This window comes from Staurois parvus, unplaced genomic scaffold (assembly GCF_062004578.1).
Source record: "Staurois parvus isolate SC_StPar_1 unplaced genomic scaffold, SC_StPar_1.0 ptg001120l, whole genome shotgun sequence".
NCBI classification, from domain to species: domain Eukaryota; kingdom Metazoa; phylum Chordata; class Amphibia; order Anura; family Ranidae; genus Staurois; species Staurois parvus.
In genome coordinates, this window is record NW_028318916.1 from 18,934 (window position 1) to 45,814 (window position 26,881).

General features: G+C 44.9%; 1 protein-coding gene across 2 annotated transcripts; it reads right to left on the minus strand.

The window, feature by feature from the left end:
- Nucleotides 1-1,453: 1,453 nt before the first annotated feature.
- LOC149440060 (uncharacterized) lies at nucleotides 1,454-26,881 on the minus strand. 2 transcript variants are annotated; one of them, XR_016307793.1, is made up of 4 exons: nucleotides 26,729-26,881; nucleotides 8,854-9,174; nucleotides 1,879-1,962; nucleotides 1,454-1,772 (listed from the first exon to the last, which is right to left on the minus strand). XR_016307793.1 is itself a non-coding variant. In XM_089658982.1 (4 exons), exons 1-3 carry the CDS (start codon nucleotides 18,399-18,401, stop codon nucleotides 1,883-1,885), a joined length of 462 nt encoding a protein of 153 aa, XP_089515108.1. In that variant the 5' UTR covers nucleotides 18,402-18,647; the 3' UTR covers nucleotides 1,454-1,772; nucleotides 1,879-1,882. The 2 variants fall into 2 exon arrangements, 1 of the variants encoding a protein (XP_089515108.1); XM_089658982.1 differs by lacking the exon at nucleotides 26,729-26,881 and adding an exon at nucleotides 18,341-18,647.

The window sequence follows — 26,881 nt, forward strand, 5'->3', positions numbered from 1 at the left end:
TGGGCCTACCTACAGGTGGAGGAGCTGGAAGGGAGGATCTCTCATCCTCAATCATACTCTGAGAGGACAACCTGAGAAGCAGGGAAGGAGCAAGCCCAGTTTAAGGCCTGAAGGCAGCCACCAACCCACAAGCTTGTAGACGAGGACTGAGTGAGTAACACCACAGAGGGAATTCTGGTGGGAAACATGACTAGCCCCATCTGGGTCTGCTGATGCTAAAGTGGCAGATTCTGGGCTCCCATGCTCAAGGATTCCCTCAGACAGCTGGGTGAAGAGGAGATTTCATTAGGGGTCTGAGGAGGTACATAAGGAGAGGCTGGATAGGTCTCCAAGAAGATGATTTTTGTCTAATAGACTTGTACATAGTTGTTAAGGAGTTTGTCCTGTTTACAGTTACCATGGGCATCGCATACACCCCTCTCCCCATCCAAGTTCAATACCCCTTTATAAAATCCAACAAAAAAAAAACAAACTCAAGACTGTTTACTGTCTCCTGTGTGCAAGGATTGAAGGAAATATATGATGCCTGGATGTGAAGGACTATAGGGGGACCCAAATCTCTAGCGACTCCTAAGGGGGTAGTGCTACATCAATAATAATAAAGTGGTACAGATTTGTTCAACTTGCTTTACGGCCCCATTCACACTTAGTGTAGGGAGAACGCATATTTTTGTACACTTTTGTTGCACGCGTTTTACGCATTTCTAGATATCATGTGTTGGACACATACTTGAATGGTTTCATATGATGTCCTCCCACTCCAGCTGTGCATGCGCATCCCCGGGGGCGAGCAGCGATCGCAGTAAAGAGCCGATGATGTAGGCTTGATCATGTGATCAGCTGTGTCCAATCCCAGCTGATCACATGTAAATAGGAAATGCCGGTTATCGGCAGTCCTCTCCTCACGCTTACAGCTGACAGCGTGAGGCGAGGAGAGCCGGTACACTGATCATCAGGGCACTGATCATTCCAATCCCTTTGGCTTTTTACTGATTTTGTGGTACATCTGTACTATTATGATTTATGCCTATTTTATTGTTTGTTTATACAGTACCATCATAATAATATTGGTCACCGAACAGACTCTTCATCAGCTCCTGGGTGGTTGTGGCGGGGCCCCTCCAGGAGATGACGGAGCGGCATTTGTTTTTTCCTGTTTCTCTCTCCCCCTTTTTTTCCACATCTGTCATTAGAGGAATATGGAATTATTGGCTGCATTCACGTAATTAATGATTTTAACCCATTGGCGGTCCTTCCTTTGCTCTCCGCCCCTGCATGGGGCCATGTAAGAGTATCATTGTGTCCTATTAGAATGTCATTGTATTGTTTGTATTTATGAAGGACCGGAGATATATAATGATTTCTTTACTGTAGGCGTCATGCCCTCTAAGCACTTCGGAAGAAGAGATTGTGATTGTTCTCAAAACGCGTCAAGTGCAAATATACGCATGACTCATCTTTACATATTTATTGTAAAATCACGTCTGGTGATACTGCCATAGTCTGTAATTGTAATTAAACGTCTTTTACAAGATTGTACAAATAATAAATGATTCCCTTTTAAATTGTTAATTGTTAGGATACTCTTTGGTCTAACATGTGCCTTAAAAATCCCACCAACAAGAGGGCTTCTCCATCACATCAGAACAAGAGGGATTCCATAATGATTTAGAAATCATGGGGAGACGTCTTATTTAAAGCATTTTTCCTCCAACATTTCCTCCGACAGCAATATAAACTTTTTCCAGAGGCTCCAACTCTTCCTCACTCTTCTGAAAACCAAACAGAGAAAGTTTTATCTGGAGTTGCACTTTAAATCAGCAGGCAGGAAACATTATATCTTGTGAGAAGTAGAGAGAAGTAATCCAAGATACTCACAGGTTTACAACAGATTAATCATCCCAACACAAGCACATACCATGGCAAACACTATTCCAGTTTTTGTTCCAATAAAATGGCAGCCTAAAAAGTAGAACACGGCAGAGTGAGAATTGCTGAAACATAATGAAGATAGATGTAGCAATTGTTAACGAATTGACGAGAAATTTTTCCAAGATCACTAACAGGGCTCAAATATGGGAGAAGTAATGGAGGAGAATGAATACTTCTTCACTGCCAATATTTGCCTTTCCTGCTGCTTTGTTCACAATAAATCCTCTACTGAAGTCTGCTGGGAAACAAACATTTACACAAGTGTCTCCTGCCCCCCAGCTGCGTTCAGTGGTTCCTCCTGCCAACCTCCACATCATTTTAGGACAGAGAAGAAACGTGGAGGTTGGCAGAAGGAACCACTGAGTACTGCAGGGGCCAGGAAGATCAGCACTCCTGGAAGTGTCTTCAGTGGAGGATTTATCGTGAACAAAGCAGCAGCAAATGTCACTTTTGAAGGTTTTTCATGTCTGTTTTTTAAGGTCAAGTGTGCTTTATTTGGCTCCAAAAAATGTGATTAAAAATTGAAAGAGGCTGGAAGAAATCCTTCAAGTGATATTACACCCTAAATCAAACAAAGCACATCAGGCTGCAGACCTCAGCACTGGCCCCTGTAGAACTCCGCCTGTCCTCCCCTCCTCAGGTGTCTCCATCATCTTACAGAGACTCACAGAGCTCATGTATGTCCATAAAATCTCACAGTCCTGGAAGCAAGCCACGCCTCTGCTCCTCCCTGCAGCTCCTGATTGACAGTGACAGGAGATCGCATCATCCCTGCTGTGCCGTGGTGGTGAAAGGCACAGAAAATGCACCCCACTACCCAGGGCTGTCTTTAAGAAGCCTCTGTACCCTAGCAACAGAATTACACCAGGTGGCAGAAGCCCATGCACCCTAGCAACAGAATTACACTAGGTGGCAGAAGCCCCTGCACCCTAGCAACAGAATTACACCAGGTGGCAGAAGTCCCTGCACCCTAGCAACAGAATTACATTAGGTGGCAGAAGCCCATGCACCCTAGCAACAGAATTACACTAGGTGGCAGAAGCCCATGCACCCTAACAACAGAAATACACTAGGTGGCAGAAGCCACCTTCATCCTAGCCATAGAAGGAAGATAGGCAGCAAAAGCTACCAGCATCATAGCAACAGAAGGAAGCTGGTTGGCAGAAGCCACCTGCATCCTAGTGTAGCACCACCCGCTTAGGAGCTGCTGGATTATTTTCAGGCTCCCTATTGCTCTAGACCCCTCTCAGAAAGCCCAACCCCTGCTGACACCCTAACCGGGAGAGACTGCCACCAGGAAGTAAACTCACACACTGATTGGAGTAAACTGGTAAGAGGTTTATAGCAGATTTAAATGTAGCTTGGCTACACAGCAGAAACAAAATCAGCATATGCAGAGTCAGTTGTTATTTGTGTCAACATTAAACAAAGAAAAGACAATACTTCTCACAGAACCACCATTAGGGTTAGCAGGCCGGCTTTTCAGAAACTAACCCAATACCTTCAACCTGAGGTGGCTTTATAGTCCCCAGTGAGCAACAAGAGCTATCAGAATAGGCAAGGCTAGCTCACTCTGGGCCCTCAGGACCTGATTGCAGGGATGTAGCCTGAAAGAAAAGTGCACTTCACCCCTGAAGTAACCAATTCCCACAATAAAGTGCAATGAAGAGACTTCTGCGCGTGATGGGGCCCAGTTGGTGCACAATAAGAAGAAGTGTGGATAGCGATTCTCTGAAGAACAATGCAATAAGGCAAAGGAGGGACAGCACTCCTTTTGAAGGTGGCCAAGAACTGGAGTAATGTCTCTTTAAGTGCACTGGTCACTAGAAAGTAGATGTGAAGAAAAAGGATGTTGGGTTGGCAGGAGTGATTGTTGATACAGGGTAGATCTTCTCTGGACTACTGGCACAATATGAAGAGTTCTCTTTAAAAGGATAAACTGATGATGAAAGTGACACAGCCGGGGTTTGGCCTGCGAGATGGCTGTCCTGCTATCAGTGCTGGTGTCAAGGCTGTGTCAAGTGTAGTTAAGTAACAGCGGCTGAAGGAACTAGGCCACAACTTATAGTGGCTGTATACGATGACCGCAACTGTGTGGAAGAAATGGCAACTATGGATCAAGTGTCAGTGTTGCTGTCCCTAGGCAAGGCTTGGTACTCTCTCACCCCAGGAATGCCATCTGGGGGATCCTTGTGTGATGGGCGTGGCGTCAGACCCCAGCCCTTCTCACCAAATTGTGACTCGAAGGACCAGCCAATCTAAGACTGCGCTGCCAATTGTTGTGTAACAATGCCACTCTCAGCTGCACCCTGCACAGAGATTTTCCAGCTCGCTGGACCACAATCTATGTGCCAGCAGCCTGAGAGCGATTGTTACTGGTCAGGTTAATTACGCAATTAACCCTTCACACTGCCACCACCACCTTTTTACAGAGAAGGAGGAAACTCACAAATCTTAGCAGTAACACTATGATGTTTGAAAAAGCATCTGTAATACACACTGTCACACCAGACAGGGATATGCAGAGGGTTAAAATATACAATAGCACTCTTCAGAGACAGGGATTCTTTTAGTTTGCATTAAAAGCTTTAGAGATAGTTTCAACACTTTTCAGAAAATAGGATTTATTACTAAAAAGAACGATATCCAGAAACTACTTGTGGGGAAATATGAGCTAGGGCTATTGCTTCAGGTATACCATTCCTGTATTCATTATGCTTGCATTGTGATAAGAGTTAGAGTGATGCTTTAAGTAGATGAAATTATTGTGTCTTAAGTAAATCTTATAAGAAATGTCAGCATTATGTTCGAGCTTATGGAAAATTTTAATAGGTGTATGTATGTCACAAGTACAACCGCAAAGTAACAGGATGGACGCCTAGACTGCAGGTGTCTGCAAAATATCATAGAACATAGATAGATGTTCAGATAAGAGATCTGGGAACACAGCCAAAACGGCAGAATGTACTGACTGAGGTTTAACAGTTTAGTGAAAGGTGAACCTTGTCTGGTATCTGGGTAGAAGTAAAAAGTACGCTTTGCTATTGGATAAGTTAGGTTTGTCTTACTATTGGATCATTTGGGTTTGTGGTTTTTATCTTTATAAGCTGTAATGTACGTAATAAACTTTGCAATCTTCCTGTATCCTACTTTGTGTTTGTTATGTTGATTGCCTGATCGCGATCGAGCCCGTGCCACACCCAGACGCTGCGCAGCACAAAGAAAATATAAGAAATAAGAATATAAGGATTCCAGGAAAGGGGGAATACCTTACACTACTAAATAATATTAATATGACCTTTTAGTTTTTCATTGTTGTCACTTATGATTTTATATAGGAATAAATACTGTGTTTTATCAATAATGATATGATGCATACAACCTACTTCACATTAATATGGGTAGCTGCCCCCCCTTTTTTTATAAAATGTTCTTTTAAAAAAATGTTTTTTTAAAAATGGTGTTTATCATTTTTACATATGGGGATATTTATTAGATACAATGAGATGTATAACCCCATATGACTTTTTGTTCAGCCAGTGACAAATTTCTCCCGAATCACTGACTGAACATTACTTTGACACACCCTCGGTATATTCTCTGAGGAATTTCAGTCCTGTAGTTCGCGCATGTGCAATGAACTCGAATACCGCACAATAGTCTGAAAGAAAATGACGTTCGAGTTCGCACGTGCGCACTAGCAGACGGACCGACGACAATATGGCGCCCGTCCGATACATACGACGCCCGTTCTGTGTAACTGAGGCACCTTGTGTAATCACCTACACCCAAACAAACGAGGTAAGCTCCCCTACAAGGCACCAATTGTGTGCCCGACATTTTATCATACTTACCAGCGTTTGCACATGCGCGGTAGGCATACACACATCCTGGTCTACAATAAAATGGTGCCCGGACGCCCGCGCATGCACACTGCGCACCGAACATCAGCAAAATGGTGCCTGCTTAATTGATGCAGGCACCCAACACACAACACTATATATATGGCCATCCTGATGTCTGGAAGGTATGGCGCTTACCCTTCTGATGATGTACGTGTGATACGAAACGCGCGTCAAGGAGAAGCCCCTGCTAGCCGTGACGTCAAGCCGTCGGATTAGGGAGGTCCAGCGGCCACCCATTTTTGCAAAGTGAAACAAAACAAAAAGCACACCAACCTTGCGCATTACCTCAGTAACCAAATTTTATTCAATACAGAATGATACTCACAAACAGCGAAGTAATTGAAGCATTTAAGTCCTCACAGGGACTTGTACATTAGGCAGCCTGCGCGAGTCCCATCATAGGGGTAGACACTCAGAACAGCCGACGCGTTTCGAAGGGCATCCCTTCTTCCTCAGAGCTCTGAGGAAGGTTGGTGCACTTTTTGTTTTGTTTTGCAGTATTGGTCGGGCTTCCCCAGCCTTGTTTGGAGCTGCACAACCCTATATGCACTGGTGGTCGAATTTTTCCAGTTCTGGTTTCATCTATCTGCCACCTATCTGGGTGTCAGAGCGCAGGAGAGTTCGTTTCTGGCCACCCATTTTTGCCAGCTGGTCAGTGTTATGCTGTATTCAATTTTATCATACCCTTTTACCGTACCCTTTTACCGTACCCTTTTATCGTACCCTTTTATCGTACATTTTTATCGTACCCTTTTATCGTACCTTTTTATCGTACCCTTTTATCGTACCCTTTTATCGTACCTTTTTATCGTACCCTTTTATCGTACCCTTTTATCGTACCTTTTTATCGTACCCTTTTATCGTACCCTTTTATCGTACCCTTTTATCGTACCCTTTTATCGTACCCTTTTACCGTACCCTTTTATCGTACCTTTTTATCGTACCTTTTTATCGTACCCTTTTATCGTAGCTTTTTATCGTACCCTTTTATCGTACCCTTTTATCGTACCCTTTTATCGTACCCTTTTATCGTACCCTTTTACCGTACCTTTTTATCGTACCTTTTTATCGTACCCTTTTATCGTACCCTTTTACCGTACCCTTTTACCGTACCTTTTTATCGTACCCTTTTATCGTACCCTTTTATCGTACCCTTTTATCGTACATTTTTATCGTACCCTTTTATCGTACCCTTTTATCGTACCCTTTTATCGTACCCTTTTATCGTACCCTTTTATCGTACTCTTTTATCATACCCTTTCATCGTACCTTTTTATCGTACCCTTTTATCGTACCCTTTTATCGTACCCTTTTATCATACCCTTTTATCGTACCCTTTTATCATACCTTTTTATCATACCCTTTTATCGTACCCTTTTATGGTACCCTTTTATCGTACCTTTTTATCGTACCCTTTTATCATACCCTTTTATCATACCCTTTTATCATACCCTTTTATCATACCCTTTTATCATACCCTTTTATCGTACCCTTTTATCATACCCTTTTATCGTACCCTTTTATCATACCCTTTTATCGTACCCTTTTATCATACCTTTTTATCATACCCTTTTATCGTACCCTTTTATGGTACCCTTTTATCGTACCTTTTTATCGTACCCTTTTATCATACCCTTTTATCATACCCTTTTATCATACCCTTTTATCATGCCTTTTTATCATGTCTTTTTATCATACCCTTTTATCATACCCTTTTATCATACCCTTTGTGCACGAGGATTGTTTTCTACTACAGTACCTAAGAAGTTTGTCTTTTCTGTTTTAATCCTCAATAAATTAATTTTTTGTTTGACTTAAAATACTAGACTACGGGTACTTTTTTCTGCTCCACATCGAGCATTTAATCCCCCAGGACCACCAGGTGACCATCCCAGAGCCCAGAGGAGAGCTGTAACCAGCAGATCCCATCTTTAGCCAGGCTTATTAAGGGGACCCCTAGATGTTTTACCATTCATCGCGGAGTCATCCATTCCAGGCTACGCTCCATCCATAACTGAAGGGACCTCTGGTGTATATGACACAAATGCGCAGTTATATTGCGCCTCTGGTGAGTGTGCAATTTACTTATTATTCCTGCACGGCACCGTATCACAGTTGTCACTGGGATTTTATCAAGTCACCATTTTCAGTGTAATCGTGGTTCCACCACCATCAGTTATTCTGGACTTTGCACTGTGTGTTTTACTACAATATTAGTGAAGGTGTTTGATACAGCTCCACCATTGCTATCATTTCTTAAGGACTTCATTTACATACTGTGTTGCTTTATTATTTGTCATATGTTTGTGTTATTTCTCATACATCATTATAGGCATATCCTTACACTTCATTTCTAGCACTGCACTACTTACATTTATATTATATTGAAGGTTTTATGGTTTCCCTTTTTAGTGTATCAGCTGCTGTCACCCGCTAGCGCTCGCTGAACCACATACAACTACACTTCTCTCTCTAGATCTCTCCTTTCTCACTTCCTGTCCAATCTCCAGGGCTTTTACATATATATGCCCCGCCCACACGCCAGCTCCTTTGGGAAACGTAGTCCTGCGATTCAGCATACAAGTTCCATAGAACTGTTCCTCAACATGAGAATGCCACTGTTCTGAAGGACACTGCCATCTTGTGTTGGCTTCCTTGGAGTCACAGATGCTGTTTGGACTTGTTCTCCCAGGTTCTTGCTTCACTGTCACTTTTATTCGTTCCCCCTGCTTAGTAAATTAGAGCAGGTCAGAGTTCCCAGCACTAGATAAGCACATGCTTAGATAGGTAAATCCAAGATATTTGACTTGTCACCAAAACAAGAGGTGGGAGGAAATCTTCCAATGGGAAAACCTGTTCCAGTGATGACTGTCTACGAGGGGAATCTCTAACTTTGTACAGGTTCCTACTTAGGGTTTAGGGCTTTCCTGTTGCATCCCCAAGGCTGGAAGTAGAGAGAAATTTTCTTACTAAAAAAATAACCCTAACCCACACCTTCGCTATATAAAGTGTTTACCTGAGTAGATATGGGTTCCACTCCCTACAAACCTCACGTGTTGGCCTTTGACAGTGATGACAGCCCCACAGTAGTAGACTCCCAGGTGGGTTCCTTCCATTGTTTTCCTCACAGTCACTATGAAGTTCGAAGGTTCTCCACTTATATTGATAGTCGTATTATGATTAAGTTCAAGGGGGGGGATTCCCGCCAGAATTGTGGATCCCTTCTCCACGTAGCTGCTGAAATTGCAACTGCTGGTGACTGTGCAGGTGAATCTCATTTCATCATGTCCAACATCCAGCTCCCGAGGATTCTGGTCAATGGAGATTTTACCACACGCTGGAAAAAAAAGAAAAGCAAATGTTGACTGTTATCCTGAGATCTATATAGCGAAGATTACCAGAAACAACAAAACGAGGGTGTGCTGACCTCATGCGTTACCGCAATAGCCATTTATTTACAAATGTAAAAAATGATTCTACTCAAAAACACGACAAACATAGGAACCTAAAAGGATGCAGACGAGACTGTCTGCAGGTCCACAGTACTCTGCCAGTGGTATGAGAAGCCCTCGTAGCATCCAAAGACTTACGCGTTTCAAGGGTTGAGCCCTCTTCTGCAGAGCCAAAGAAAGTATCAACGCTTTCACACTGACACACTTTATATTTAATGAGATATTAGCCCAGGTCTAGAGTACCCTCCCACCTCTTATGAGGGAAGGAGACGGGTGGGACGTGGATCACGTGAGCAAATGGTTCGTGGACACTACAGTAACCCACTGGCATGGAAGCATCATTTATTGTATTTCATGTGGCATTATGGTGGATATGTACAGTGAAGGTTGGGGAGCATACCTTTGTACCCTCAAATCTGGGATCTGCTGCAATGTATTGTGATCTGCTGTGATCTACTATGATTTGCTGCAATGTATTGTGATCTGCTGTGATCTGCTGCAATGTATTGTGATCTGCTGTGATCTACTGTGATCTGCTGTGATCTACTGTGATCTGCTGTGATCTACTGTGATCTGCTGCAATGTATTGTGATCTGCTGTGATCTACTGTGATCTGCTGCAATCTATTGTGATCTGCTGTGATCTACTGTGATTTGCTGCAATGTATTGTGATCTACTGCAATCTATTGTGATCTGCTGTGATCTACTATGATCTACTGCAATCTAATGTGATCTACTGCAATGTATTGTGATCTACTGCAATGTATTCTGATCTGCTGTGATCTACTATGATCTACTGCAATGTATTGTGATCTGCTGCAATGTATTGTGATCTACTGCAATGTATTCTGATCTGCTGTGATCTACTATGATCTACTGCAATGTATTGTGATCTGCTGCAATGTATTGTGATCTGCTGTGATCTACTATGATTTGCTGCAATGTATTGTGATCTGCTGCAATGTATTGTGATCTACTGCAATGTACTGTGATCTACTGCAATCTATTGTGATCTGCTGTGATCTACTATGATCTACTGCAATCTATTGTGATCTGCTGTGATCTACTATGATCTACTGCAATCTATTGTGATCTGCTGCAATGTATTGTGATCTGTTGTGATCTACTGTGATCTGCTGCAATGTATTATGATCTGCTGTGATCTACTGCAATGTATTGTGATCTGCTGCAATCTACTGTGATCTGCTGTGAGTCCTTCTGTCTGAATCCATGTACTGTATATAGCTGCAGGGACCTAATGTCAGTCCTCGGCCCTCGGAGATGCTGTTAGCAGCTATTGTAGTGTGGAGCGCAGTGGGATGTCTCACGTTTGTTGGTAATAATGTAAACAATCCATTGGTACATTGTAAGCTGGATCAGGTTGAATCAGCAACACAACACAAGAGCTTGGGATAGACACCAGGGAAGGGATCAGGGAAAGGGACAGATCTAGGAACAGGGACAGGAACAGGGAAGGGATCAGAGACAGGAACAGGATCATGGACAGGGAAGGGATCAGGGAGAGGGACAGAATCAGGTACAGGGGTAGGGACAGGATCAGGGACAGAAACAGGGATCAGGGGCAGGATCATGGACAGGGAAGGGATCAGGGAGAGGGACAGAATCAGGTACAGGGACAGGGAAGGGAGCAGGGAGAGGGACAGGATCAGGTACAGGGGTAGGGACAGGATCAGGGACAGAAACAGGGATCAGGGGCAGGATCATGGATAGGTACAGGGCAGGGATCTGAGACAGGAACAGGATCAGGGACAGGGAACAGGGACAGGATCAGGGACAGGGAACAAGGACAGGATCAGGAACAGGATCATGGACAGGGAAGGGATCAGGGAGAGGGACAGGATCAGGGACAGGGAAGGGGAACAGGGACAGGATCATGAACAGGGATAGGATCAGTGGCAGGAACAGGATCAGGGACAGGAAGAGGATCAGGGAGAGGGACAGGATCAGGTACAGGGGCAGTGACAGAATTGGGGACAAGGAAAGGATCAGGTTCTGGGACAGAATCAGGGACAGAATCAGGAGAAGGGATGGGGAAAGGATCAGGGAAAGGGCAAGGGAGAGGGACAGGATCAGGGATGGGGACATGGAAAGGGACGGGGACAGGATCAGGGGCAGGGATGAGGAAAGGATCAGGGACAGGGAAAGAATCAGGGATAGGGACAGTATCAGGGACAGGGCAAGGATGGGGAAAGGATCAGAAACAGGTTCTGGGATAGGGATGGGGACAGGGACCATTCTGTCACCAACTATGAGGTTATGAGATGGCTTTTAGGTTCACATCTCTGTGTGTCAGGAAAGCACACAAAATCTCACACTTTCCCAACATGCAGAGAAATGCGCTGCACTTAATTCTTAATGGCACCCCCATGCAGCAGGAACCAGTGGCGTCACTAGGCTTGTTGTCACCTGGTGCAGTAAAACAAGGTGCCCCCCCCCTCCATATTTGCAGCACAGTGGCTAAATGGTTAGCATTTCTGCCAGACAGTACTCGGGTCACTGGTTCAAAGTTTGCATGTTCTCCCTGTGCCTGTGTGGGTTTCCTCCGGGTACTCCGGTTTCCTCCCACACTCCAAAGACATGCTGGTAGGTTAATTGGCTCCTGTCTAAATTGGTCCCTATTATGTGTATGTATGAATGTAAGTTAGGGACCTTGAGGGTTAGGGACTGATGGGAATGTACAATATATATGTAAAGCACTGCGTAAATTGACGGCACTATATAAGTGCCTGAAATAAATTTGCAGGTCAGCAGCCCAACGGTGCAGCTGTCAATGAGGCCTGCAGGCAGTATTAGGGCTATAGGGTAGCTGGTTAGGCAGTTTCTGAAGACTCAGTCCTGAGGAGCAGTAATGGATAATGGCCGACAGGCCCTCTCACCAGACCCAGCAAAACTGAAGCAGTGATTCCTCTGGCTGGATGTTCACTCTGACCGAAAGAAGACTTTGGTCAATAGTGCAGCACGACTGTACCCTGGCAGTGGCTCAGTCTCTCTCTCTCTCATGGTGGTACTGAGCAGAGTGGCTCTCTTTCTTGTGGTACTGAGCAGCGTGGCTCTCTCTCTTTCTTGTGGTACTGAGCAGCGTGGCTCTCTCTCGTGGTGCTGGGCAGTGTGGCTCTCTCTCGTGGTGCTGGGCAGCGTGGCTCTCGCTCGTGGTGCTGAGCAGCGTGGCTCTCTTGTGCTGGGCAGTGTGGCTCTCTCTCGTGGTGCTGGGCAGCATGTGGCTCTTGCTCGTGGTGCTGAGCAGCATGTCTCTCTTGTGGTGCTGAGCAGTGTGGCTCTCTCTCGTGGTGCTGGGCAGCGTGGCTCTCGCTCGTGGTGCTGAGCAGCGTGGCTCTCTTGTGGTGCTGGGCAGCGTGTCTCTCTCTCGTGGTGCTGGGCAGGATGTGGCTCTTGCTCGTGGTGCTGAGCAGCATGTCTCTCTCGTGGTGCTGGGCAGCGTGGCTCTCTTTCTGGCTTCCCCAGCACAGTCCTCTCTTTCTTCTTCCTGTCTCCTGTAGCAGTGTCTTCTGATTAGCCCTCTGCTGTGGCCAATGGGGAGGGAAACAGAGTTTGTGGCGAAGCTGATGAGCACGCTGACAGGAGGAGGGGGAGTGAGCGGGGGACACACTCTGACAACTCTCCTTTCCCCTGTCACAGCGCCTCAGCCTGAGTTCTCTGGTGGACTGAGCGTTGGGGGCTGGGGGAAGAGCTCTTTGTCGTTGCTTCACTAGAGCAAGGGGGGGGGGCTCAACAGATATACTGACAGGTCTGCAGGAGACCTGCATGGTACCAGCAATCTGCTGATCGCTGCTGCAATGCTTTCCAACCAAAAATAATAAATAGACATTTTTCACCAGCAGAAAAAATGCATTTATTATTTTTGGTCAAAAAAGGAACTTGTCCTTTAACCCTTTTGCTACCAAAGTAATTTTTATTAATTAATTTTTTGCCCACCTTAAAATGCATGAACTTCAATATCCCCTCTGGCCTCCACTTCAGTCCAGCTCTTCTATGCTGAAAAGGCTTATGCTGGTTTCACTGCACACTGTGCAGGTTCTCACAATGTGCATTAGAAGCTGCAGCAAGTCAGATGGAGCTCCTGCTCATTTCCTAGCTGGAGGACGCCCAGCATCATCTATTCTTTCCTCCCCAGCATGACCCCGCCCCTTTCATTTATTGGATTTCAGTTATTTTTATCATGAAGCCTCAGCATCACATGTGGGCATTACCTAGGGTGGTCTGTATGCAAATACGGCCTGAACAGGGCCACCCACTCCTCCAGACTGACACCTACCCATCAAGACATTTTGATAATTGCATAACTCCTCCCAAGAGCCCTCCCACTTCTTGCATCATGACTGAGGGCTCTTGAGAAGAGTACTCAGACAGGGTGCTGTGATGGTTTCAGGAAGCTATGTACAGCACTCTGCTAGCCCCTCCCACCAGCCATGATCTGCCTGCATTACATAGAGAAGCACAGAAACTCAACAATGACATCACTATGTAAAAAAAAAATTTAATAATAACCCAAAGATTTTATGTAAAAATGTAATTATTGTGTTGAAAAGAGGGAAGAGGAGAGACCAAGAAAGGCAACTAGCGAGTCAAACTTAAGATTTAATATGTACAACCTTGAGGAAAGATGAGTAATGGGGACTAGACTGAAGAGAAATGAAATGACTGTGGAGTGCTGCGATTAATCGAATATTGTAAAGATGGTATCCCATATTTACTAAAGGTGTCATCACACTAAACTATAATAACATACCGAGGAATGGTAAAGAAGATACAGCCTGGGCATATCTCCAATAAATCTGATTACTTTATTACTGCATCACAGATGTAGCTCCCTCTAGGTAGATAGAGTATTTTTTGTTAGCTAGAGGCTAAGTAACAGCCTGGGATGAGTCAGCCTAGGAGTGAGGCAGGAATTCACCTCAGGACAGGCTGGGAGGCTCTACAGGTCAGGGGTTTTGGAGCTCTCCCACCTTTCCAGAGGCTCACAGAACTCTCTGGAACAGGGGTGGAGGAGGCCCAGATCTGCATGTTTAAGGGACCCTGGCCAAAACCCTGGCAGAAGGCTGGGCATGGTAAACGGGGCAACCCTCAAATGACAGAGCCTGGGGAGCAGGAGAGAGTCGGAGGAAGATGGACTGAGAGGAAGGCTGGGAGGGAAGCCTACCTACAAGCTGGTTACTGGACAGGAGGCTCTCCACTGACTTACCACCCCCCAGGAGCAACAGCCTGTATGCAGAGAAAAAGCCAGCCCAGCAAAAGGCCTGAAAGCAACTTTAACCCATCACTCTAGCAGGCCTGGACAGTGTGAGTACTCCTGCACCCCCTGGGCAAGACAAGGGGAGAGGGCGGTCAGGTGTAGTACCCAACTAGTCCTCATCCAGAACTGCTTAGCAACTCTTGGGACCTCTTGCTCAGGCATACCCACAGTACAGTTGGGTGAAGAGGTGGATTCATCTGGGGTCTGAGGAGGTACACAAAAAAGAACTACAGTGCTCCCTGAAAGAGACAGTGCTATATTTGTTTCTAATCCACATTTTGTACAGTTTTTGTTGCTAAGAAGCTTGTCCTCAAGTTTTACAGTTCTTTGGACATCCCCTATACTGTACCCCTAGACCCCATCCAAGTTGTTAACCCCTTAAAAATGAAAAAAAAAATAACAGCTCAAGGACTGTTTACTGACTTCAAGTGTGCAAAGTGAGGAAAATGCATGTTGCCTGGCCGTACAGAGCATAGGGGGACCCAAAACAAATCCAGCAGCCCTTACAAGGGTAGTGCTGCACAAAGTATAATATATTCATTACAGTATACTTACAATATATAAATATCATAGAATTCAGGGTTAGGATCATAAAGCCAACAAATGTCCTTCTAAAGCTCCCTGTAGGAATGGACTGAATGTCCTTCATGTCACTCTGCCACAGGGACGGACTGACCATTTGGAAACTCGGGCACTGCCCGAGGGCCTGGGGTCAGTAGGGGGCCCCATGAGATGCCCCTAGTACCTTTTTCATAGGCTTTTTTAAGTTTGGGCAAGGACACAGGGGCCCCACGATCCCCTATTGCCCGGGGGCCCCATGAGTTGTCAGTCCGCCCCTGCTCTGGTGTCCAATGAAGGAGATGTTATCCATATGAGAAATCTCCTTCCACCAATTTGTGGTAAATATGAACAATCAAGAGAAAAGGCGAATGTCTGCATCGACATCAATGTTTTCAGCTCCCGAGGTGTCAATGCTCAGTAGTATCAGATGGAAAGGATTTATATTGCTGAAAGATTGTCTCACCGGCACATATTCATCCATGGTAGTAGAACTGTTAGTGTGGAATGTACAGATATAAAGCAGCTCCATATACAGTATACACAGCAAATGTTTATACAGATTCCTTGCAGTGGATGGTTGGCATAAATCCTGTCTATATACAGACACAGCAAAGCTTTCTGTACACTGGCTGCACCCTCTGAAGAGTTGGAACACTTTTCAGAGGGTGTGTGACAGGTGGAAATGGTTTTATGTTACCCCTAAAAACCTGCACCACCCTCCAATGTAAGGGACATTCTTCCCACTGACCCCCAATGTAAGGGACATTCTTCCCACTGACCACCAATGTAAGGAACATTCTTCCCACTGACCCCCAATGTAAGGGACATTCTTCCCACTGACCCCCCAATGTAAGGGACATTCTTCCCACCGACCCCCAATGTAAGGGACATTCTTCCCACTGACCACCAATGTAAGGGACATTCTTCCCACTGACCCCCAATGTAAGGAACATTCTTCCCATTGACCACCAATGTAAGGGACATTCTTCCCACTGACCACCATGTAATGGACATTCTTCCCACCGACCCCCAATGTAAGGGACATTCCTCCCACTGACCCCCAATGTAAGGGACATTCTTCCCACTGACCCCCAATGTAAGGGACATTCTTCCCACTGACCCCCATTGTAAGGGACATTCTTCCCACTGACCACCAATGTAAGGAACATTCTTCCCATTGACCACCAATGTAAGGGACATTCCTCCCACTGACCCCCAATGTAAGGGACATTCTTCCCACTGACCCCCAATGTAAGGGACGTTCTTCCCACTGACCCCCAATGTAAGGGACGTTCTTCCCACTGACCACCAATGTAAGAAGCAATCTTCCCATTGACCACCAATGTAGGAAGCATTCTTCCCACTGACCCCCAATGTAAGGGACATTTTTCCCACTGACCATCACAGTAAGGGACATTCTTCCCACTGACCCCCACTGTAAGAAGCAATCTTCCCACTGACCCCTAATGTAAGGGACATTCTTCCCACTGACCACCAATGTAAGGGACGTTCTTCCCACTGACCCCCCAATGTAAGGGACGTTGTTCCCACTGACCCCCAATGTAAGGGACATTCTTCCCACTGACCCCCAATGTAAGGAATATTCTTCCCACTGACCCCCCAATGTAAGGGACATTCTTCCCACTGACTACCAATGTAAGGGACATTCTTTCCACTGACCCCCAATGTAAGGGACGTTCTTCCCACTGACCCCCAATGTAAGGGATGTTCTTCCCACTGACCCCCAATATAAGGGACGTTCTTCCTACTGACCACCAATGTAAGAAGCAATCTTTCCACAGACCACCAATGTAAGGGACATTCTTCCCACTGACCACAAATGTAAGGAGCATTCTTCCCACTGACCTCCAATGTAAGGAACATTCTTCCCACTGACCACCATTGTAAGAAGCAATCTTCCCACTGACCCCCAATGTAAGGGACATTCTTCCCACTGACCACCAATGTAAGGGACATTCTTCCCACTGACCCCCAATGTAAGGGACGTTCTTCCCACTGACCCCCAATGTAAGGGATGTTCTTCCCACTGACCCCCAATATAAGGGACGTTCTTCCGACTGACCACCAATGTAAGAAGCAATGTTCCCATTGACTACCAATGTAGGGAGCATTCTTCCCACTGACCACCAATGTAAGGGACATTTTTCCCACTGACCATCACAGTAAGGGACATTCTTCCCACTGACCCCCATTGTAAGAAGCAATCTTCCCACTGACCACCAATGTAAGGAATATTCTTCCCACTGACCACCAATGTAAGGAACATTCTTCCCACTGACCACCAATGTAAGGAACATTCTTCCACTGACCACCAATGTAAGGGACATTCTTCCCACTGATCACCAATGTAAGGGACATTCTTCCCACTGACCCCCAATGTAAGGGAATTCTTCCCACTGACCCCCAATGTAAGGGACATTCTTCCCACTGACCCCCCAATGTAAGGGACATTCTTCCCACTGACCACCAATGTAAGGGACGTTCTTCCCACTGACCCCCAATGTAAGGGACGTTCTTCCCACTGACCCCCAATGTAAGGGACGTTCTTCCCACTGACCCCTAATGTAAAGGACGTTCTTCCCGCTGACCCCCAATGTAAGGGGCATTCTTCCCACTGACCACCAATGTAAGGGACATTCTTCCCACTGACCACCAATGTAAGGGACATTCTTCCCACTGACCACCAATGTAAGGGACATTCTTCCCACTGACCACCAATGTAAGGGACATTCTTCCCGCTGACCCCCAATGTAAGGGACATTCTTCCCACTGACCCCCAATGTAAGGGACATTCTTCCCACTGACCCCCAATGTAAGGGGCATTCTTCCCACTGACCCCCCAATGTAAGGGACATTCTTCCCACTGACCCCCAATGTAAGGTGCATTCTTCCCACTGACCCCCAATGTAAGGGACATTCTTCCCACTGACCCCCAATGTAAGGTGCATTCTTCCCGCTGACCCCCAATGTAAGGGACATTCTTCCCACTGACCCCCATTGTAAGAAGAAATCTTCCCACTGGCCCCCAATGTAAGGGACATTCTTCCCACTGACCCCCAATGTAAGGGACATTCTTCCCACTGACCACCAATGTAAGGGACATTCTTCCCACTGACCCCCAATGTAAGGGACATTCTTCCATAAAATGGTTTAAGCCCAATGTCTTATTGCAGTGTAGACATTTCCCATCTTACCATTCACACAGATTGGAGTCATCGCTAGGACCAAGCAATGGATGCAGAATGCAGTGTACATGACAGTCCTCTCAGGATAAGCGTCCAACTCCAGTCCCACCAATATACTGGATGTGATAAAATAGACTCCGCAATGTGAGTTGTATGAAGAGGTATAAACATAAGAAGAATCTGGGGCACTCTCAGCAGGAAGAGGGAGGTGGGAGATGGATGGCACTGCACCCAACAAAGGAATAACCTGAAGGGTCCATCATGTAATGTCTGAGGATCAATTTGGGAAATAAGGATTCATAGTTCTAGAAAACATGTACAGGATCACTGACAACATAATGTCTTCTTACAGCAATGAAGGCCAAGGAAAAGGAAGAGGTTATCCGGCCAACTATTGTTTCCCATTGTACAGGAAATAGACGGGAAATGATTGCTGGTCAGATAAACTTCTTCATTGTTTTTGGCCCTTGTTGTTGCCACAAATGAAGAATCATATGCCGTCCGTGCTCCTGGATCTGCTGTGGAAGACTGGTTGAAGAGCGGGTTTGTTCTTTTATAGAAAAGAGAATGTGCCACAAAGAAACTAAAAGGGTACCTTGATGAAGAATATGCAATTCAGTTTCTATGTTATTGTTTTTTTTATGCTGCAATACTGCAATTCTGGGTTCTCTGTCCCTTGAAGAGGAAGTCCACGCTGGTGATGGGCCTCTCAAGCAGTGCTCTGTCACTTAGGGGTACTCCCCCTTCCCTGGAAGCCACTTTCTGTTAGCAGAGACTCTGGCAATGTTGGAGTTTTGATGGGCAGGGGCATATTTACTGTGAGACAAACAAGGCGTTAGCCTTGGATGGCATTTTACAGGGGGGTGACACTGGTTGTCCTGTGCCAGCTCCTGTGCGGTGATTGCACCAAAGAGGCTCAAGGGGCACCAGGGCTGGGCAGCAGGTGGAAGAGCAGAGTGAGGAGAGCCAGGGGAGCAGCTGTGAGACTCCATGAAGGGATTCTGGAGAACTGTGATGTGAGTCTCTTTCCTTCTTTCCCGGGGGGGGGGCTCTGGCGGGTGGTGGGGGGCGGCAGATTTTTTTCATTGCCTAGGGCAGCACAAATCATAAATACACTACTGTTGATGGGTAAGTATACATATCTGGGTTGGAAGGGGTGAGCTATGTGTACATACTGTTGCTTTACCCCGAATAGGCAGAAGCTCTTAAAGAAGAACTACAATGAAAAATAACAACATAAATCTAAATCTCCCAATAAAAGATAAAATAACAGCACTAGATATTGCTGCAATGTTTGCCTTTCATAGATTTCCCCTGCAGTACTTATTATCTGTCACTAGATGGCCAACATCATTCACCTATTTCCTCTGAGCCCAGGTAATCCTGGACCTGCCCATAGCTTGCTACTGGAAAGTTAAAGGAGGAGCAGCACAGTGATAAGCTCTTCTCTCTGTCATTCTGCTCTCTCCTCCTATCAGCATGCTTTTTGACAGCACATTGGCTCCTTGTGCTGCTTCCTTTCACACTTCAGCACTGCTGTACAGAAGCTACAAGAAGCTGATACTAGGTCACATTCAGCTAGTTATAGTACTTGTTTTTAAATAATCTGTGTACTTAGATTATAGGGCTGCTTTATTTGGGTCTTTTATATCTGCGCAGAGCTCAGCTTTAGGCAATGGCAGTATGTTGTCATTAGGACAGTTGTAGGGCTGACATGACAGGTGTAGGGAAACTCTAGAAGGTTGATTGACAGGCTGGCTTCCCATATAGAGATGAATGAATGTATCTGTGTTTGGTTCACGGGGAGTTTGTCAAACCCACATAAAGTCCAAAAACTGCCAACTTGAATTTGATCTCCATTGAAGCCTATGGAAGGGGGGGGGGCTGACTCTTGAAAACTGTTTCTGGCCAATTTTAAGGCTGGTAGGTAGAAGATTGTTTTATTAAGAGCATGGGGTGCTGGGCACTGCCATGGAGGACATGTACCAATGAGAGTCATGATCTTCCAGGTCCTGTGCCACCATTCACAGAATGCCTTGTATTTTTTAATGAATACAAGGTGTCCTTTGATTAGCCAAGGTGGAGGGGGAAGGGGTGACATCACATCATGGCTACAGATAGCAATGGGTCTTATCCCTCCCAGTCTGCATGTGACTCCCTCCCTCGCCTCTGCTTCACATCACTCTTCTGTTTTCTAGGATCCTGCTGTGCTCAGGTGGACATACCTTCTGCTGGCAGATATCGGGTGTTGTGGCCACACCACAACCTATGGAAGACTTCAATCAAGGACTGACTCAGTGGAATCAGAGAAGATCAAAGCAAAATCATGATGTCAAGCCTCCATAGTGGACTCATGTGAGGGTATACACAAGTGTATCTCAGAGCCCAGACCGGGCTGGCTGTTTGGACCCTGGTTCCATTCTTTGATAGGTACATGGCAGCAGGCACACAATAGTTCACAGTCACTCGGGTCAGAAAACAGTCCTGTGTGTCTTTTTGCAGTTATTTATAACTTGACTGTGGTGGGGGTGAGCCTCTGGACACTAGCAACTGGTCTGCTTCTTCAGGGTGTAACCAGCCTCTTTAATTCGGAGTTTAAATGAACAACAACGCAGGACACCCCTTAACAGAGGTAAAGTCCTGAGTCCTGGGTACTGTAAGGCCTCCTGTAGTACCAACCAGTCTCTGTACTTGATTCCCCCAGCCTGGATCTTCCACAGAGCTTCCTTCACTGCTTGAGGGTAGTCTGGACAGAGATCCCCAAGCTGTAGATGGAGCTGGGACCCCAAAAAGGGATTTCTTCTGTTCTGCAGGTGACCCTCAGATTGAGTCCTACACCCCCAGAAACAAGAGACTGCTGTTCTAGGCACCAGCCTACTTATACCCCTCTCATCCTTTTTCTGGTCACACCTCTGACCAGGGATTGGCTGAGGCTGTGGAAATATTCAGGCCAGGGTCCCACTCTCCCACCCCCTATATCGCAGAACTAAGTGGAATGCAGGGGGAAGTAGCAGAACCCAGAACAGCCAAAAGCAATTGAACACTCCTCCCCTGCTACAAGGAAGCCAAAAACTACATTTACCTGAACTCCAGCAGTCTAACTAGGAGGGTGCTACACCAGCAAACACAAACTCTAAAATCTGCCATATATTGATACCTAATACAGAGAGTGTGGTCCTGTACTGTGTACACCTACCTCTGTAATCAGACCAAGTACCTACCTCTATGGAAATGCTGTGTACTTACCTCTGTAATCAGACCAGGGCCCTGATATTATACTGCTGAGTCTCTCTATGCCTAATACATTTGGAGTGGATATCGGAGTGATAGATGAGGTGGTGTGAAGTCATCAGTATTATCGGAAGTTAATGATTCCAATCGGGGTGGAACATCTTATTATATGATTTGTGACCCTTAGGGGTCGAATAAAGGAGGTGAGGAGGCACTCTAGCCACTGGAGGATATATGCACTAGATTGTCACCTTTTTTGAGCACAAAACTTTGAAGTGGAAAAGCATTTATTTATTTATTTCACATCAAAAGAGTGTTAGCACGATTGTTGCACTTTAATTTGGACTTGTTTATTGTTTGTTTTACTCAACACTTGTCACTTTAGGCAGTGATTGTTCACTTTTGTATCAATTTACGTTTTTTTATATACATGATTATGTGTGTATTTGTATATATATATTTAGTTTTTTTGGGCACTTGTCACTTTTTATACACTTAGTGTGTGTACACCTAGTACCGGTTTTAGCCACTGGGTGGCAGACTGGTAGTTTGTTTTGCTTGCACATTTTGATGGATTTGAAGCACCAGTCACTTTCACTATATAAATATTTATGTATTTGAGATTTTGTATTTATTTAGTATAATTTTGTTTTGTTTTGTTTGCATATTTATTTGGAGCACTTTATTTTTATTTCATGTATTAATTAGTTTATATCTAGTTTAATTAGCTTATTACCCTCAGAGCTGAGCACTTCATCCACTATTAGATATTTTATGCTCCGCCCACTTTAGGGATATCAAATCATAATATTAATAAGTGACTTCTGGGTACTTAAGCAGGCTCATATCTCCGGAGAGATTAGATTGTATTGTATTTTAGTGTCTCGGTCAAGTTCATTGCCAATCTGTATGCAATTGCACTGTGTGTTGGCAGATTGCACACAGATTGTAAGGGTGACAGGTCTGCTAGACGGAGATCTGTGTGTGTGTGGTGTCCCAGCAGACTATTCTGTGGATAAACTGTTGGGTGGTGGCAAACTACCGTTTGTGGTGTGTCTGATGTGGGGGTGTGTGGACAGTGGAAGAGTGATTAATACCGGGGTTCTAGCTTGTAGGATAGCTGGAGGAATCCTAGAAGGGTGTGATTGCTAGGCTGCTCCTCAACCCTAATTAGTGCACCAGATTGTATGTAAGATTTGTGTCTGCCCGTGTGGTCAGCCAGCTGGATTGCAGTGGAGTCTCCCTCCGGTGGTGGCCAGAGGTAGTGCGGGCTGTGAAAGTGTATCACAGCCGGTTTTATATATTCAAAGTTAAGTCCCCCTTATTCCCTCTTACCCCAAGTCACGGCTGCACATACGCACCTCAGTTAGCTAGTCGTTGTGGGCGTGTGCGTGTGGGTGGACTGTGACAACGGGGCACACCACCGCCCTTTGAAGCTCTTCATGATGCATGAGATGTAAAATTCCTAAAAGCAGTCAGAGAGAACCCAGCAAATCAAAGTAAATCTTAGTTTTGTCCCGGGTACACATGTCCAGAGCTAGTCCAGGTCTGTGTGTTGGAGTATGCACGTCATACCAATGTACAGCTCTTAGCAAACTGAACATGTATGAACCTGTGCATGTATCAATCCATGTATAGGACATACCATGAGGATGTGATAAAGACATGGCCCATCAAGTCTGCCCTTTGTTAACATTTTCATCTGAAGATGGCCTATATTTATACCAAGCATGAAGATTAGTGAAAGTGTACCAACAAAATGTCACCATGGAGAGGCCTCACCTTGAATGAAGTGCATCCCATGTGCTGGGGGCTGCTGTGTTTAGGCCTCTGCCCCTGGATACCCTACAGCAATAATAGTTCTGTGCTGAGGAGGTTACATAGGTGACTTCGGCTGTCACAGACACTCGTCAAATGCCGACTACTCTTGCTCTTTCTGCCCCCCTACTCCCTTCATAGAAGCCATACTTTTATCTCCTGAAATGAAAAGCATTAACAAAACAATAAAAACGGGTTTTATTTTGCTTTTGGTGTTTAGGGGCTTACATTTATTTTTTACTTTCATTGTGTATAAAAAAATTTTTTTTTATGGTCTTTTATTTATTTATCTGGCCTTTATGGAAGAGTGGCAAGAAGAAAGCCATTGCTGAAAGAAAGCCATAAGAAGTCCCATTTGCAGTTTGTGAGAAGACATGTGGGGGACACAGCAAACATGTGCAAGAAGGGGCTCTGGTCAGATGAGACAAAAATGTAACTGTTTGGCCTAAAAGCAAAATTCTATGTGTGGCAGAAAACTAACCCTGCACATCACCCTGAACACACCATCCCCACCATGAAACATGGTGGTGGCAGCGTCATGTTGTGGGGATGCTTTTCTTCAGCAGGGACAGTTAAGCTGGTCAGAGTTGATGGGAAGATGGATGGAGCAAAATACAGGGCAATCTTAGAAGAGAACCTTTTAGAGTCTGCAAAAGACTTGAGACCGGGGCGGAGGTTCACCTTCCAGCAGGACAACGACCCGAAACATCCAGCCAGACCTACAATGGAATGGTTTAGACCAAAGCATATTCATGTGTTAGAATGGCCCAGTCAAAGTCCAGACCTAAATCCAATTGAGAAGCTGTGGCAAGACTTGAAAATTGCTGTTCCCAGATGCTCTCCATCCAATCTGACAGAGCTTGAGCGATTCTGCAAAGAAGAATGGGCAGAAATGTCCCTCTCTAGATGTGCAAAGCTGGTAGAAACATCCCAAAAAGGACTTGCAGCTGAAATTGCAGCAAAGGGGGTTCTACAAAACATTGATTTAGGGGGGCTGAATACAAATGCACACCACACTGTTCAGAAATGTATTTGTAAAACATTTTGAAACATTCTGAAACATGACAAAATGTGTAAAATTTCAAGGGGTAGGAATACTTTTTCAAGGCACTGTATTAGCTTTTGTGCGGTGTTGGAACCAGTCGATGATCACATTTGACTATGCAAAACGAAAAAGAAATTGGATCACGATTAATGATAAATTAACATGTTCCCTCCATAATAACCGAAAAAAAATTGACAAGATTTGGCTGCCATGGATACAATATCTTTTGGAAGAATAGGGCCTGGGGGAGGGGGGCTAGGGTACCATTTTACTATTCTAACTGTTCTCAACATTCTTTTATCTTTTGTTCTATTCACACTCTACAGTTTAAACTAATATATTAACAGCTGTTTACAACAACTTTGCTTTCCATAGTGCCCAGGGATATTACACCAGGAGTACACCATTTGTCAGGAGGCTTCCCTCTCCCCAGTCACCCAAGTGGGTGAGAGAGATATGCTAATTAGGATTACCAGTTACGTATAATGGCTTTCCTAAGGCTATCCTTATTACTTGATGTTTGATGAGGATATGTTGTCCACCGCTATGGATCATTAGACGGTTATTGTGTCTGACATGTCTTTTGAGACAACCCACTCCATTGGTCTATATATTGGTCTATATATTTTTTTCTCACTAAACTGTATATGTTTGTTTCATTTTAAAACAACAATAAACAGATTGAAATATAAAGATTTGTATATTGTGATCCTATCCCCTCTTAAGCGTCTCTTCTCCGGCCAGAATAAGTTTAATGTTTGTAGTCGTTCCTCATAACTAAGAACTTCCATACCCTATAACTGAGGTCCTCCATCCCCCATAACTGAGGTCTTCCATGCCTCCATAACTGAGGTCCTCTATCCCCTATAACTGAGGTTCTTCATCTCCCACAACCGAGCTCCTTTATCCCCCATAAATGAGGTCCTACATCTCCCATAATGGAGGTCCTCCATCCCCCATAATGGAGCTCCTCCATTCCCCATTAGTGAGGACCACCATCCCCCATGACTGATGTCCTTCATCCCCCATGACTGATGTCCTTCATCCCCCATGACTGATGTCCTTCATCCCCCATAACTGAGCTCCTTCATCCCCCATAACTGAGGTCTTCCAGCCTCCTTATTTTCTTTGTTATCCTTCTCTACTCTCTCTAGTTGAGGACTGGTGACCAGAACTGGATGGCATACTCAAGATGTGGCTGGACCAGAGTTTTGTAAAGTGGTACAATTAGTTTTATTTCTTGAGATAAATCATCTGCCGTTCCAGCTGTGGATTCTGCCCCCTTCCAGGAATTTGCAGGCTGTGCTGTACTTCAGTGGTGATTGCAAACATGTGGTCCAGCAAGTATCGGGGGGGGGGGGGGGGGGGGGGGGGGGGGGATGTGATATATCATTCACTGCTGACTGGGTGACTCTGTTGGCAGCTGCCTCAGTGGTGCAATCTGGCTTTGTGGTTTGGATGTGTTTGAAGCACTCTGGGATGACATTTTGTCCAGGTTTGTATACAATACACTGGTTAGCAAATAAAAGATCACAACGGGCTATTCTCTGTGACTTATTTTTTGCCCCGTTTGGCAATTTCTATGATACTGATAGTTTTAGCCTTTTTTTGCTATAATTTACCGTGTAATAGTTTTTGGCTGTATTGCCTCCATTGCTTTCAACACTCAATTATTTTTGTTTCACAAAAAGAACTGTTGTTTTGGCAATAACCACCTTTTTCAAATTTCCTTTGGGGTGGTAATCAATCATATTGGGTTGCTGCTACTGTATGTAAGCCACAAAATTATAATGAAATTAATAGACATGTTAAAATGGTGTCGCTGATGCTGTCTCCAAGGGCCATAAGGTTCTGTAATTACATGTACAGTTGTACGGTATCCTCCAACCATGGGATTTAAGTGATCTGCATATTTTTATAAATTGCCCCATTGAGTCACTGTAAAATGGTCTCTCCCCTTGATTGGTCTTTTTCATAAAAAGGTTTTCTTCTTTGATACATGTCCCCCATTTCAGTACTTACCCACCCCATGCTGTTTCTTTGACAATCGCTTGATTTTTAGCTTAGAAAACGGCCAATACTGAAAACAAACGCTTGGCTCCCATTGACTTCAAACGGTTTCAGATTCCAGATCTGAACTTTGATAGCGCTCAACGAACAGGACCCAAGTACATTGGACCCCTCACCAGTGATAATGTTGCTTTGTTGGAATGTTCTCATTAAGACTTTGTTTCCTTAAACTCAAAATATAAGAAGTGTTAAACCTAAAAAGCTTATTGCAGCATAAACATTTTAAATCTTACCTTGACTGCAGACTTGAGTCATTGATAGAATCAGAAAATAGATGTACAATATGGAGTAATGGACCATCCTACCAGGATAGCTGCAAACTCTGTCCAGGTAACAAATATGATTAAATATATGCATGAAAATGCAAGTCGTTTTTAAGAAGTAGG